The sequence below is a fragment of the Ochotona princeps genome, chromosome 24 (genome assembly GCF_030435755.1).
Source record: "Ochotona princeps isolate mOchPri1 chromosome 24, mOchPri1.hap1, whole genome shotgun sequence".
Lineage (NCBI taxonomy): Eukaryota > Metazoa > Chordata > Mammalia > Lagomorpha > Ochotonidae > Ochotona > Ochotona princeps.
In genome coordinates, this window is record NC_080855.1 from 26230345 (window position 1) to 26243236 (window position 12892).

The 12892-nt window shown below is 55.1% G+C and overlaps 1 protein-coding gene across 1 annotated transcript in view; it reads left to right on the forward strand.

Moving 5' to 3' along the window:
- Positions 1-1072: 1072 nt before the first annotated feature.
- Positions 1073-12892, forward strand: part of ZAN (zonadhesin) — a 33233-nt gene continuing 21413 nt past the window's right edge. Inside the window, exons 1-14 of the mRNA XM_058680956.1 lie at positions 1073-1348; positions 2905-2963; positions 3359-3505; positions 3672-3943; positions 4102-4189; positions 5816-5968; positions 7196-7360; positions 7574-7665; positions 7857-7935; positions 8077-8223; positions 9376-9647; positions 10134-10218; positions 10617-11417; positions 12024-12208. Coding sequence (XP_058536939.1) covers positions 1272-1348; positions 2905-2963; positions 3359-3505; positions 3672-3943; positions 4102-4189; positions 5816-5968; positions 7196-7360; positions 7574-7665; positions 7857-7935; positions 8077-8223; positions 9376-9647; positions 10134-10218; positions 10617-11417; positions 12024-12208 — 2622 coding nt within the window. The 5' untranslated portion in view covers positions 1073-1271. The remainder of the gene's footprint in view (positions 1349-2904; positions 2964-3358; positions 3506-3671; positions 3944-4101; positions 4190-5815; positions 5969-7195; positions 7361-7573; positions 7666-7856; positions 7936-8076; positions 8224-9375; positions 9648-10133; positions 10219-10616; positions 11418-12023; positions 12209-12892) is intronic.

The following is a 12892-nucleotide window of genomic DNA, read 5'->3' on the forward strand; positions in this document are numbered from 1 at the left end:
TCCTTCTCTCTGTAAATCTGCCTTTCTGGGCCAGCACAGTAGCCTATGGTTCAAGTCCTCTCCTTGCATGCGCCAGGATCCTATATGGGCACCAGTTCATACCCTGTCTGCTTCACTTCCCTTCCAGCTACCTGCTTATGATTTGGGAAAGCAGTAGAGGACGGCTCTAAGCCTTGAGACTCCTGGGAGACCTAGAAGAAGATCCTGGCTCCTGGCTTCGGATTAGTTCAGCTGTGGCTGTTGAGGCCACTTGGGGAGTGAGCCAGTGGATGCAAGATCTTTTCCCCTGTCCCTCCTTCTCTGTAAATCTGCCTTTCCAATAAAAATAAGTGAATCTTAAAAAAATCATTATTTATTTGAAAGAATGACAGAGAGAGAAGGAGTAGGTGAGGGAAAGAGAGATTATTTTCTGTTCATTGGTTCACTCCCCATCTGACCGCAATGGCTTGGGCTGGGCCAGGCTAAAGCCATGAGCCAGGAGCCTCATCTGGGTCTCCCACATGAACGACAGGGGTTCAGCACTCGGGCTGTCCTCTGCTGCCTTCCCAGGCGCATCAGCAGAGAGCTGGGGAAGTGGGTGGCTGGCCCACAGGGCAGCTTTGGTCAGCACTCCTCAGGGCTGAGAAAGCCAACTGTTTCCGGCGTGTGTTGGCTGCTTCTCCCTCAGCTTCTCAGCTCTTGACCCATTGGGAGCGTTTTCAGACCTTCCCTGCACTTCACACCCCAGTCCCTCAGCAGCTGTGGCCAGTTATAGAATTCTAGGCTTCCAGTGACTTTTCCTTGGAATTCTGCAGACAATGTCACGCCCCCTTAGAATGTGTGGTTGCCACGGGAAAGCCGCAATGCCAAACGGACCCTGGTCCCTGGCTGCTGCCTGAAAGGCTTGCGGATCTCCGCTTCATTCCCATCCTCTGAAATTTCCCAACATGCCTTCTGTAGGGCTCTGTGTGCCTCCCCTGAGGTCCCCTTCCATCTAGACGCCCGAGGGTCTCCACTCTGGGACCCTTTGGCGAGTACATACCTTTTCAAACATACTTCCTTCTTTCCAGAGACGATCCTTGGAGCCTCCAGCTCCTTGGTCTTCCCCTTGATTCCACGTTACAGCTCTTCCTTTGGAGTCCACACAAGCCAGCCCTCCCGGTAGTCGGTTCCCAGTGTTTCCCATGGCAGCTTCGGAAGGACGCCAGGCGAGGGGCATCAGGGGTATATAGAAGCACAGAGACTCCGTGCTGTGCCCTTCCCCGCCCCTGAGAGCCGCCTCCAGGTTCCCCATGGCTCCTCTGGTCTGGGCGCTGCTGCTGCTACTGGGGGCTGCCCAGGACCCGGGCCACCTGTCTGCCTCCGAAGGGTAAGCTGGGTTCATTTCGGTGTCTTTGGGGTCCCTGGGGGCAGTGGTAAGCTAGAGGCTGCCGGCTGAGGAGGGGCTGCCGGCTGAGAAGCAGCTTTCGAGGGTGCTACAAGGGGAGGGAAGGCTAAGGAATGACCCTGCGACAGGGTAGCTGAGGACGGACAAGCAAGGGTGACTAATTAACAGCAACAAACAGGGTTGAATCACAAAGCCCCAGAGCCTGCAGTGTTCGTTCATTTTTTCTGTTTTAAAAATTTATTTAGTTATTTGAAAGGCAGCTTTACAGAGAGGAGGAGAGACACATGGCGTTTCCAGCCACTGGTTCACTCCCCAAATGGCTACAAAGGCCAATCTGAAGCCAGTAGCTTTTTTCTGGTCTCCCACATGGGTGTAAGGGCCCAAGCACTTAGGCTATTTTTCACTCTTTTCCCAGGCGCATTAACAGGCAGCTGAATTGAGCTGGAGCAGGTGGGACTCTGTGAGATGTCATCGTTGTGAGATGTTAACATTAATACCAGCTATGCCACCACACTGGCTTCTGGAGAGTTTTTTTTTTTTTTTTAAGTTTTATTCATATTTATTTGAAAGCTTGAGAGACAGATACATAACAAGAGACAAAGATAGGTTTTTCCATTTGCAGTTCATTTCCCAAACACCTGCAATAGGCAGAGCTGGGCCAGGCTGAAGCCTGGAACTCCATTTGGGTCTCCCATGCGGTGTTTGTGGCCCAGGTCCTGAGCCCTCGCCTGCCGCCCTGAGCGCATATCAGCAGGTAGTGGACACTAAGGCAGGACGGGAACCGAGGCGCTCCAGGATGGGATGCAGGCTTCCAAGTGGGTCTCTACTGTGCCAAAGTGGCACACTGGCCCACCAAGAGCCTGAAGTTAAAGATGGGCTTCTGGAAGTGGGACAGAGCTATATATAAACATAAACAGAGAGGTGCCATGCTGGGGAGGCAGAGCTAAAGCTGCAAGAGAAGGATAAAGAATCCTTGAAAAAGTGTATATAAAAACCCGACTGCCCAGAGAGACTGTGGGCAGCACAGAGGATGGCTGGCCGGGGTCCTGGCATTGGCCTAGGGGAATGTGAGCAAGTTGAACAGGATCCTATAGAACAACAGATGGTGCCCTTTGGCCCACGGTCCTAGAGGTGTGGCTGCCGAGAGGAGGTGGACAGGCTGTGGGGTCCTTTCAGCGTTAGCCATTTAGGGGTTCACTTGGCAACCTGGGACCCAATGATGTCTATACTCCCTGGGGGAAGACTTGGACTATGACAAAAAAGACCATCAGCCAAAGGAAGCAGACCTCAGGGAGAGATGTGGGCACTGAGCGAGAATTCCCAGGCACTGGGAGCCATCTCCTCATGGGGGCCCGGGGTGCTGTGGGGAAGGGAGGGGGGTACTTCAAACAGCCAGACAACAGCTCTAGGCCAGGAGGTTGCATCCCAAGTGCAGAGCACCTCCTCAGGGAGCACGCAGGAGCAGCGGGATTCGGTCCCTGAGACTCATCTTGCTGGCTGGGGCCAAGGGCTGCCTTTTTTCCCCCCTCCAAACCAAGCCCAAAGAGGCAGGAGTCGCTGGAATGGAAGGTGATCTCTCAAGGTTCCAAGCACAACCGTGAGTGGAACCAGCACTGCTGGGCCCCTCCCTCTCAGCTCCAGGTGTGGTTACCCCAGGGCAGGGGGCAAAGGCAGACAAGGATCAAAGGCAAGAAACAGCCCCTGAGCGATGCAGTGGGGAGAGAGCCATGCAGAAGCCTGAACAAACAACATCTGCACTTGGCAGACCCAGCTTGTTAGCTCCCCACCCCTGCTCCACAACCGTGTCCCCTGCCTAGCCTTCAGCTCCTCCTGAAGGCCCCTCTCCCAGATCTGGACCTCCAATCTTAGTGGCAGCCTTCTCCCAGCTTAGCGCTCTGCTGACCCCGTATCCCAGTGCGGCCTGCCCTGTGCCCTGTGCCCTTCCCCCTGCGCCCTGCACACTCTGCTCTCACAGTGGTCATTCCCTCCCAGCTGTTCTCACTCAGTGTGACTTTGAGGATGATTCCAGGCCTCTCTGCGACTGGTCCCAAGTATCTGCAGATGATGGGGATTGGACTCGGGCCAGTGGGCCCTCCCCAGTTGGCACCATTGGACCCACTGGAGGGTACCCTGATGGAGGTGAGGGGCCTGCAGGATGCCTCGAGGATCCTGGTGGGGGACGGTTGGCCTGGGCATTGGGCGTGGGTTCGTTCCCCTGTGTGAAGGGAGCCGGGAGGCGGCTACCTGGGCTCTGAGGAAAGAGGGTAGGTAGGCTAGCTCGTCTGACCCGACCCTGCCTCCCCAGATGGCTACTACCTGCACATGGACTTTAACAACTTCCGCCGAGGCGGGGTGGCCCGCCTGCGCAGCCCCGACCTATGGGAGCAAGGGCCGCTGTGTGTGCACTTCGCCTACCACATGTTCGGGCAGTCGTGGGGGGCGCAGCTACGGTTGCTGCTGCTCAGCGGCACGCAGGGCAAGCGCCCCAGTGTGCTCTGGAAGCACACCAACACAGAGAGCCCCTCCTGGATGCCCACCACCGTCACCATGCCTGCAGAGCTTGCCCAGCCCAGCCGGGTGAGGCACAGTCCAGGCACCCCAGCGGGAGGTCCAGTTGGGAGGGGGCGGTCCTGGGGAAGCAGGTATGAGGGGCTGAGTCACTGGAATTCAGGAAGGATAAGGAGGTCCCTGCCCAGGGGCTCACAGAACTCAGCACCTTGACCTCTGCCCCACAGATCATGTTCGAGGCCACCCGGGGCACCACCACTTACCTAGACATCGCTCTGGACGCCCTCTCCATCAAGCGGGGCACCTGCAATCACAGTGAGTTGGTTGTCCTTCCTGTCAGGGGACCAGGCTCCCTCAGGGTCCAGGACACCTGCGTCTCCAAGCTGTATAGCTAGGAGCTTTCTGCTGCCTTGGCATGCCACATCTCTGACCCTTCTGGTGGCCCAGCTTTGAACCTGAAGTCAGAGTGACATCACCTCCAAAGGGACCATTTGGCTAGCCTGATTTTTTTTAAATTATTATTTGTGATGATTTTTATTATTTGTGATGATAGTTGATTAGGGTGATTAGGGTCAAGGGCTACAGGAAGATGGGTGAGATTACCATTTCCACATTCTCTTCTTTTTCCTTCCTGTATCTGGGGAAAGGGGAGAGATAAAGGGAAAGGCCACACCCAGCCTCCCAAACACCTCTGCACCCTGGGTCCAGCCACCCAACACCACCCCAGGATCCCCAATGTGGGGCATGTTCTGAGGGTCCTACTCAGCAGTTTCGAATTACTGTCAATCTTACCACTCCAAGCACAATGAAATCTCCAGAATCCACTGGGTGACACAGTCTACCTTACAGTCTCTGTTTGCCCAGTTACTCACTGCCAACATTGGCCTGGGGTAGTAGACTGATTTGTTCTGTCCTCCGTCCTCTGTCCTCTGTAATGTACCAGGTGTCCTCTGTAGACTCCAATGTACTGCCATATCCTCCATGTGCACTCCATGTGAATATGATCTAAGTCACTAAGGAGGCCCAGCTCTGACACATGCACTCCACGGTCAGACCATGGAACCTTTAATTCTCTCCATGGTTGGGGTTCTGAGTCCAGCAATTCAGTTGGGGAGATCTCCACAGAAACTTCATCTGAGATGATCCCAGACCTGGTTCTTGCTCACCAATACAGGGCCGGCACAGTCTGTCACCCCAATTGGCTTATGCACATGCCAGTGGTTGCAATTGCTGGGTCAGTTCTGTCTCCAGCCCTCTTTTACACAAAGCAATGAGTGTTGCAGCCCAGTCGGTCCTGCCCACCACACACTTGGCCTTCACGTACACTACCGGGAGCTACAGCCTAGTCGGAGTGACCCGCAATAACCCCCACCAGGCTCGTCCCTGGTTCCCGTGCTTGTACAGCAGACTGGTCTAGTCTGTCCCACATCTCGTTCAGCTCTTATACATGTAAATGGGTGGCTGGCCTGACTTTATCACTGAAAACCCCACATCACAGCAAGGTGGCGGTTCTAGCTGGCCGTGGGATCCTGCCTCTGTTTCCCTGTCCATTACCCTGACCACCCAGAATGAGCTGATGTTACAAGTTCCAGGGAGCACATTCAAGGGAAAGAAAAGTCCAGAAGCCGGTGAAAAGAACAAAACACTCAACCAAGGGGCTGGGTCAGATGTTCTGTGCACTCACATGCCCTAACTTACAATTCCACGAGGGAAAGGACAGACACCGTGTGATGAAGAAAGTGAGGCCCAGGTGGGTTTCTCCACCTGCCCTAACCGCGTCCTTGCAAGGCAGTGAGGCCACGTCTGGCTCAAAGTGTGCCCTGCCTCAGCCCCCTAGCGTGGCTCACAATAGCAACCCAGACTGAAGCACCGTATTCCGGCCCCAGACAGCAGTGTGCTATTACGAGCCATCTCCTTCCTCCTGTGTGTTCTTCCTTTCAGTCTGCATGATGCAAATATGCAACTTCGACATACTCAATGATCTCTGTGGCTGGAGCTGGGTGCCTACCACCTCTGGGGCCAAATGGACCCAGAAGACAGGGAACTCAGGGGTGCCAGGTGTGGGGCCTCAGGACGACTACTCCAGCCCAGGCAGTGAGTACCAGCCATCCTGCCCGCTCCTCTCGCTGCCTGAGCCCCCCTGCACACCCTACAATGGCTGCTTTGGAGTGCTCTGGGGGGAGGGGGGACAAGCCCTGCAGCCTCACGCTCCACTGCAGGAAGCACACCCCAGAAGTCATATCCGCTGACATGCTCCCTCCTGCCTTCCTCCCTCATTCACTCGCTCATTCACAGGGCCAGGCATGGCCTACCTAGGCACTTGAGAGAACTCAGTATACAGGCCATAAGCAGGGAGTTGGATTGGAAGTGGAACAGCCGGGACATGAACTGGCACCCGTAGGGATGCCGGTGCCACAGGGTCGAGGATTAGCGGGCTTTGCCACCACGCCAGCCCCACAAACTCAGTACACAAAGCAGGCAAACAGTGTACAGCAGGAGGTGGCGACAGTTCCTGAAGCCAAGACATAGGTTACAGAGCTCTGCTGCTAGGCAGTATCTCCACATGTTTTTCCTCCTTTCTCTCACTTAACTCCACAAATGTCCACCCCAGTCCCATGCAAGCTCCAGGGTGCCTTCTAGAAAGTTCTGACACCCCCCACCTTCTCTCTCCTGACTTCTTGGACCCCTGGTTTTCCCCATTCCTCTCCTTTCCAGACCCTTTCTCTCTGTTCTTGCCCACCCGGGTCCTTGCCCTGTTACAGCTCTCTTCCGCCGCTTCTCAGCCTTCCCACCCTTGACCCTGACACGCTGACCCTGGTCTCAGCGTGAGGTCTTCCAACGTGCATGCGTACACCCTACCAATCAGAGTCTCGACTTTCCTCTTTGCCCTTGGCTACCAGTTGCGTCACTGAGCCAGGTTCAAGCTGATTGGCTGGCTGAGTTGGTGGCGGGAAAGTTTGGGAGCCACGTGCTTCTCAGTGTGGGGCCGACCTTCTGTCACCCTGGTGGGTGAGCGGTTGTGTCTGAGGGAAGAGAGGAGGACCGAGAAAAGGGAGAGGCGGTGGCCCTAGGGGACCCTTTTCTGGCACCTGCTCGTCCTATGGCAGCGGCACCATAGCCCTTAGCAGACCCAGGCGCTTCCTGGAGGGCTGGACCGCGTCCAGCGACCTGGAAGTGGACCCAGCTCAGAGCTACCTGACTGGAAGGCTCTGTCGCCCCCAGGGCTGCCACGTTCCCCACCCTTCCTGGGATCCCCCTGGCCTTTCTGCCAGAATTGACCCCATCGCAGCCAGTCCACCTTACCAGCCTTGTCCTTGGCAGATGGCTTCTACATGCTGCTGGACCCCAAGAATGCAAAGCCGGGGCAGAAGTCCGTCCTCCTGAGTCCCCTGAGCCAGTCGGCCGGCTGCCTCACCCTATCCTTTCACTATGTCCTCTGGGGCCAGTCACCAGGCGTCGGGCTCACCGTCCTGGCCAAAGTCATGGGTGAGACACAGGGGGACTTCCAAGCTGTGACCGGGTCCCAGGGTCCGGTCGCTGTGGAGTCCTCAGAGGCCATGAAAACCTGAGACAGGTGCAAGATTATGCCATGGTGTGGAGAGGAGGGTGAGGAGGCCTGTGAGAGGGAAGCAGGCTTGCATTTTGGGGGATTCCTCTGTCAGCCAAGGTCTTGTCTGTTTCATTCCTCTCTCTTCACAGGAAGCATCCGGAAACACACTCTGTTCACAGCCGAACCTGACCCCAGCTGGCAGTTCGTGTCTGTCAATTATTCAGGCCCTGGACAGATACAGGTACAAGCCCTGGGGAGTGACGGGGGACACAGACTGAAGGCCTGGGTACCCGAAGCCAGGGAGCAGGGGTCGGCGGGGGGTGGGGGGTGGGCCTGGGTCCCAGATCAGAATAAAGTTGGGCTGTGGGGGGGGGGGTTGTTGGGGGTTGGGCCTGTCTGCTCAGCTTGCTTCCTCCCTGCCTCTCTCTTAAGTTCACCGTGGTGGGCATGTTTGGAAATGTCCCCGAGCCAGCTGTGGCGGTGGATGCTGTCAGCATCGCTCCCTGTGGGGGTGAGAGCAGTGCTGGGAGATTCCCCCGACCCAACCCTGTGGCCCAGTTTGGGGGTGGCGGGTGGGAAGGTGGAGCAAGGGAGAGTATGACTCCAGGGAGAGAGTTTCTCCAGCACTGCCCCCTGCCCCCGCATGTCCTAGAGAGCTTTCCCCAGTGTAACTTTGAGGATGAGGCCCACCCCTTCTGTGACTGGCTGCAATCATCCGAGGACAGCGGGCACTGGACCTGGGCAAGCAAAGATCTGCTCATCCAGGACAGAAACTTCATGAGAGACTCTCCTTACGCAGGTAAGCCAGGAGAAGGCTGGGGAGGGGGGAGCGGTGGTCAAGCCAGAGTGCGGAGTTGGCTGCTGGCTGGGGGACTGGGCAGGTGTGCCTGGAGCGAGCTGTTGGGCAGGGTGGCCATTCGCCAGTGGGTGTTTGCTGGGAAGTCACCATGGGGCTAGAGCTATGGAAGCAACAGAGTAGGGTCAGTTGAGGATTTTTTCTTTTTTTTTTTTTTTAATAAAGATTTATTTATTTTTATTGCAAAGTCAGATATATATATATAGAGAGAAGAGGAGAGACAGAGAGGAAGATCTTCTGCCTGTTGATTTACTTCCCAAGTGACCACAATGGCTGTAGTTGAGCTGATCCAAAGCCAGGAGCCAGGAGCTCTTCTGGTCTCCCACATGGGTGCAGGATCCCAAGGCTTTGGGTCATTCTTGACTGCTTTCCCAGGCCACAAGCAGGGAACTGGATGGGAAGCGGGGCTGCCAGGATTAGCTCCGGTGTCATATGGGATGCCAGCACGTTCAAAGCGAGGACTTTAGCCACTAGGTTGCCGCGCCGGGCCCAGTTGGATATTCTTGTGGCTGTGGGATCACAGAAGCCCCTAGAAAAATCCAGACACCTTGTTTGAGCCTAAGACTTCAAACATCCATGACCTCAGCTGTATTTTTTCTTTCTTAACATGCCTTTTTAAAAAAAGATTAATTTTATTTATGTGAAAGGCATTTTACAGAGAGATAGAGAGGGAAGGAAAAACAAAGAGGAAGAGATCTTGTATTATTTGCTAATTCATTCCCAGATGACTGCAGCAGTCAGGGCTGGGCCAGGCTGAAGCCAGGAGCCCAGAACTCCAATCCAGGTCTCCCCTATGGGTGGCAGGGAACCTAAGCACTTGGGTCATCTTCCGCTGCCTTCCTAGACATATTAGCAGGGAGCTAGATCAGAAGTGGAGCAGTCGGGACTCGAACCTGCTCTCTTATATGGGATGCCAGCACCCAGGCCACAGCTTAACCCTCTGCTCCTCAACAATCAGCCCCAGATTCCCTTCGTGGGGTAGATGTGAGCGGCAACAATGGTATGCCATGATGTAGGGTATGTTGATGCTTGCCCTGACAAGTCCTTCACCTGGCTGCTCTCCCCACCTCCCCGCTCCTACCATGTTCTGCCCAGCACACCACTACATCTACATGGAAGCTGACTCCTTCTCCCGGCCGGGGCAGTCCGTGCAGCTGGTGAGCCGGCCCTTCTGTGCACCGGGTGACGTCTGTGTGGAGTTCAGTTACCACATGTATGGCCTGGGCAAGGGCACTGCACTCCAGCTCCTGTTAGGGAGTCCTGCAGGCAGCACCCCAGTTTCTCTTTGGAACCGCGTGGGGTCACAGAGTCCTGACTGGCACAACGCCTCTGTCACCATCCCTTCGGGACATCAGCAGCCCATGCAGGTGAGAGGGGCAAACAGGGGGCTGCCCAGTCTGAGGCCCCAGCAAGCACAATGGAGGTTGACAAGACATGAACTTGGCGTCCCCGGGCAGCAGAGGACAAGAAATGGCCCTGTGGTGCCTGCAGTTTGAGGTCCCATTTTTGTTTTTAAAGATTTATTTATTTTTATCACAAAGTCAGATATACAGAGAAGAGGAGAGACAGAGAGGAAGATCTTCCATCCGATGATTCATTTCCTAAGTGACCACAACGGCCGGTGCTGCACCAGTCCAAAGCCAGGAATCTCCCACACGGGTGCAGGGTCCCAAAGCTTTGGGCCATTCTCCACTGCTTTCCCAGGCCACAAGCAGGGAGCTGGATGGGAAGTGCAGCTGCTGGGATTAGAACTGGCGCCCACATGGGATCCTGGCGCATTCAAGGTGAGGACTTTAGCTGCTAGGCCACGCTGCCGGGCCCGAGGGCCCATTTTTGTTTCTATTTGCCTTCAGCTGGTTTTTGAGGCTATCAGGGGGACTAACACAGCCTTCGTCGTGGCTATGAGTTCCATCTCGATCAACCATGGGACCTGCCAAGGTAAGATGAAGCCTGAGATCTCAGGAAGGTGGTCCTGCCTGGGAGCAACCTGCCCTGACTCTCCCCTGAGGCTCAGGAGTTTCTTTGGGGTCTCTTATGTAGGTGCTGGGTCCCAAGGCTTTGGATCATCCTCCACTGCTTTCCCAGGCCATAAGCTGGAGGCTGGAAGCGAAGTGGAGCAGCTGAGACTAGAACCAGTGCCTATACAGGGTGGTGGCACTGTAGCTAGTACCTTTACCCGTTGTGCCGCAGTGCCAGCCCCTCCACCATTTATTAGGTGCAGTGTCTGTTGAGGTTAAGTGAAGGTTGGGGATTGGCTGTGGAAGGAGTGAATCACTTCCCCCTGAGTCCACCTGCGCCCGTCAGGTGTGAGTGATCATTTTCTCTTTTCTTTGTAGCACCTGGACCAGCAGTGACTCCTACCTATCCTTCATTTGTCCACGTTGTGCCTCTTGAAGGGGTCACCAAACCAACAGAATCACCCACGGTTCCTACAGAACCTCCCACTGTTCCCACAGAACAACCTACTACCCCCACACAACCACCTACTGTCCCCACAGAACTACCCAAGGTCCCCACAGAACCTCCCACTGTCCCCACAGAACCGCCCATTTTCCCCACAGAACAACCCACTGTCCCCACAGAACAACCCACTGTCCCCACGGAACAACCCACTGTCCCCACAGAACAGCCCACCGTCCCCACAGAACAACCCACTGTCCCCACAGAACAACCCGCTATCCCCACAGAACCGCCCATTTTCCCCACAGAACAACGCACTGTCCTCACAGAACAACCCACTGTCCCTACAGAACCACCCACTGTCCCCACAGAACAGCCCACTGTCCCCATAGAACAACCCACTATCCCCACAGAACCGCCCATTTTCCCCACAGAACAACCCACTGTCCCCACAGAACAACCCACTGTCCCCACAGAACCACCCACTGTCCCCACAGAACAACCCACCATCCCCACAGAACAACCCACCGTCCCCACAGAACAACCCACTATCCCCACAGAACCGCCCATTTTCCCCACAGAACCACCCACTGTCCCCACAGAACAACCCACTGTCCCCACTGAAGAGACTACTGTTGCCACAGAACCACCCACACCCCCTATGACCGCCAGCTCCACCCTCACATCACTTGAATCAACTGTCTTGGTGACATCTCCACAAACTCCAAGTACTATAGGTAAGAGATTGGCGGGGTGTTGGCCAAAGAGCTGTGTGTGAGAGATAGTTCCTAGGCAGAGTCAGGCAAAAGAAAGCTTCTAGAAGCCAACTTGCATTCCCAGCAGTGATAGGTACAGTCGTGGGGATGCTGGACAGCAGGGCAGGAGTGGGTGAGTATTGTCAGGCACCTTATTTATTTGTTTGTTTAATTTTGAGCTCTGATTCAGCCCTAAGACAGGTGAGTTCAAATGTAGTCACGAGGAGGTGTGATCATCCTCACTTTATGATTCTGGATTGATCTATTGCCTCACAGTCACTCCATGATCTCTCTTTCTCCCAGCCACTGGTGACTGCTATCTCTCTAGACAGATTTAGCCATCCTGGACACTCCGTGGACATGGCAGCATGTCCCACATAGGCCTTGAGGCCTGGCTCTGCTGCCACCCAAGCTTCAGGGCCTGCTCCTGCTGTAGCGTGCACCAGATCTTCCATCTGCCCAGGGTGGAGTCCTCGAGGCCCCCCTCTTACAGCAGAACTTGTTTGGGGGTAAAGAGAGTCAGGAGGCCTCTCTGAGGAAAGTTGGGGAAATGGGGGAGGCCTGATGGAGGCGATGTTCTCTCCTCAGTGAGTTGCCCCCTCAATACCCACTACGAGTCCTGCGCCTGCCTTGCGTCCTGCGAGCATCCCCAGCCCAGCTGCCAGTCGCCCTGCCGGCCGGGCTGTGTCTGCGACCCTGGCCTCGTGTTTAGTCGCAACAGCTGCATCAACGCCTCTTCCTGCCAGTGTGTGTACAACAACAATGAATACGAGGTAAGCCAGCCACCAAAAAGAAAAAACAAACAAACAAAAACACGTGATGAAAGAGAAGCTGTGTAAACAACAAGGACCCCTGAAGATCATATCACCGGGTGAGGTCGTAGCTGTCTGTCTGACACCAGGACTGTTGTCTTTGCTGGAGCTTGTCCTGCTGTTCAGCAGTAGCAGCACATCCCTCAGAACCTATGGGTTCCAGGACCCCCACCCTCACCCTCTTGGGTAGGTACCACATTCTGTTGATGCTCAAGTCCCTTATTTTAAATGATAAAAAGATCTTCCACCTGCTGGTTCCATGCCTAAATGGCTGCAACAACCCAAGTTGAACCAGGTCAAAGCTTGGCAGCCCAGAACTCCATCCGGCTCTCCCACATGCGTGGCAGACACTGTGTTTGGACCATCTGCTGCTGCCTTCCAAGGCAACTTAACAGGGAGCTGGATCAGAAAACAGGGTAGCCAGGACTTGATCTGACTCTCAGATGTGGGAGGCCAGCATCGCAGGGGCAGCTTTACCCACTCAGTAGCCTCAAGAGAAAGAAAACTTTGCATCCAGGTTCAGTGCAGACCTAGCATTCTGAGTCCACAGTTGCATTTGCAAATTCTGACCCTGCAGATCCTGGTGGCTGTGTGCAGTCTCAGTCAGGTCAGCATGGCATCCAGAAAGAATGGTTAGAGAAGTGT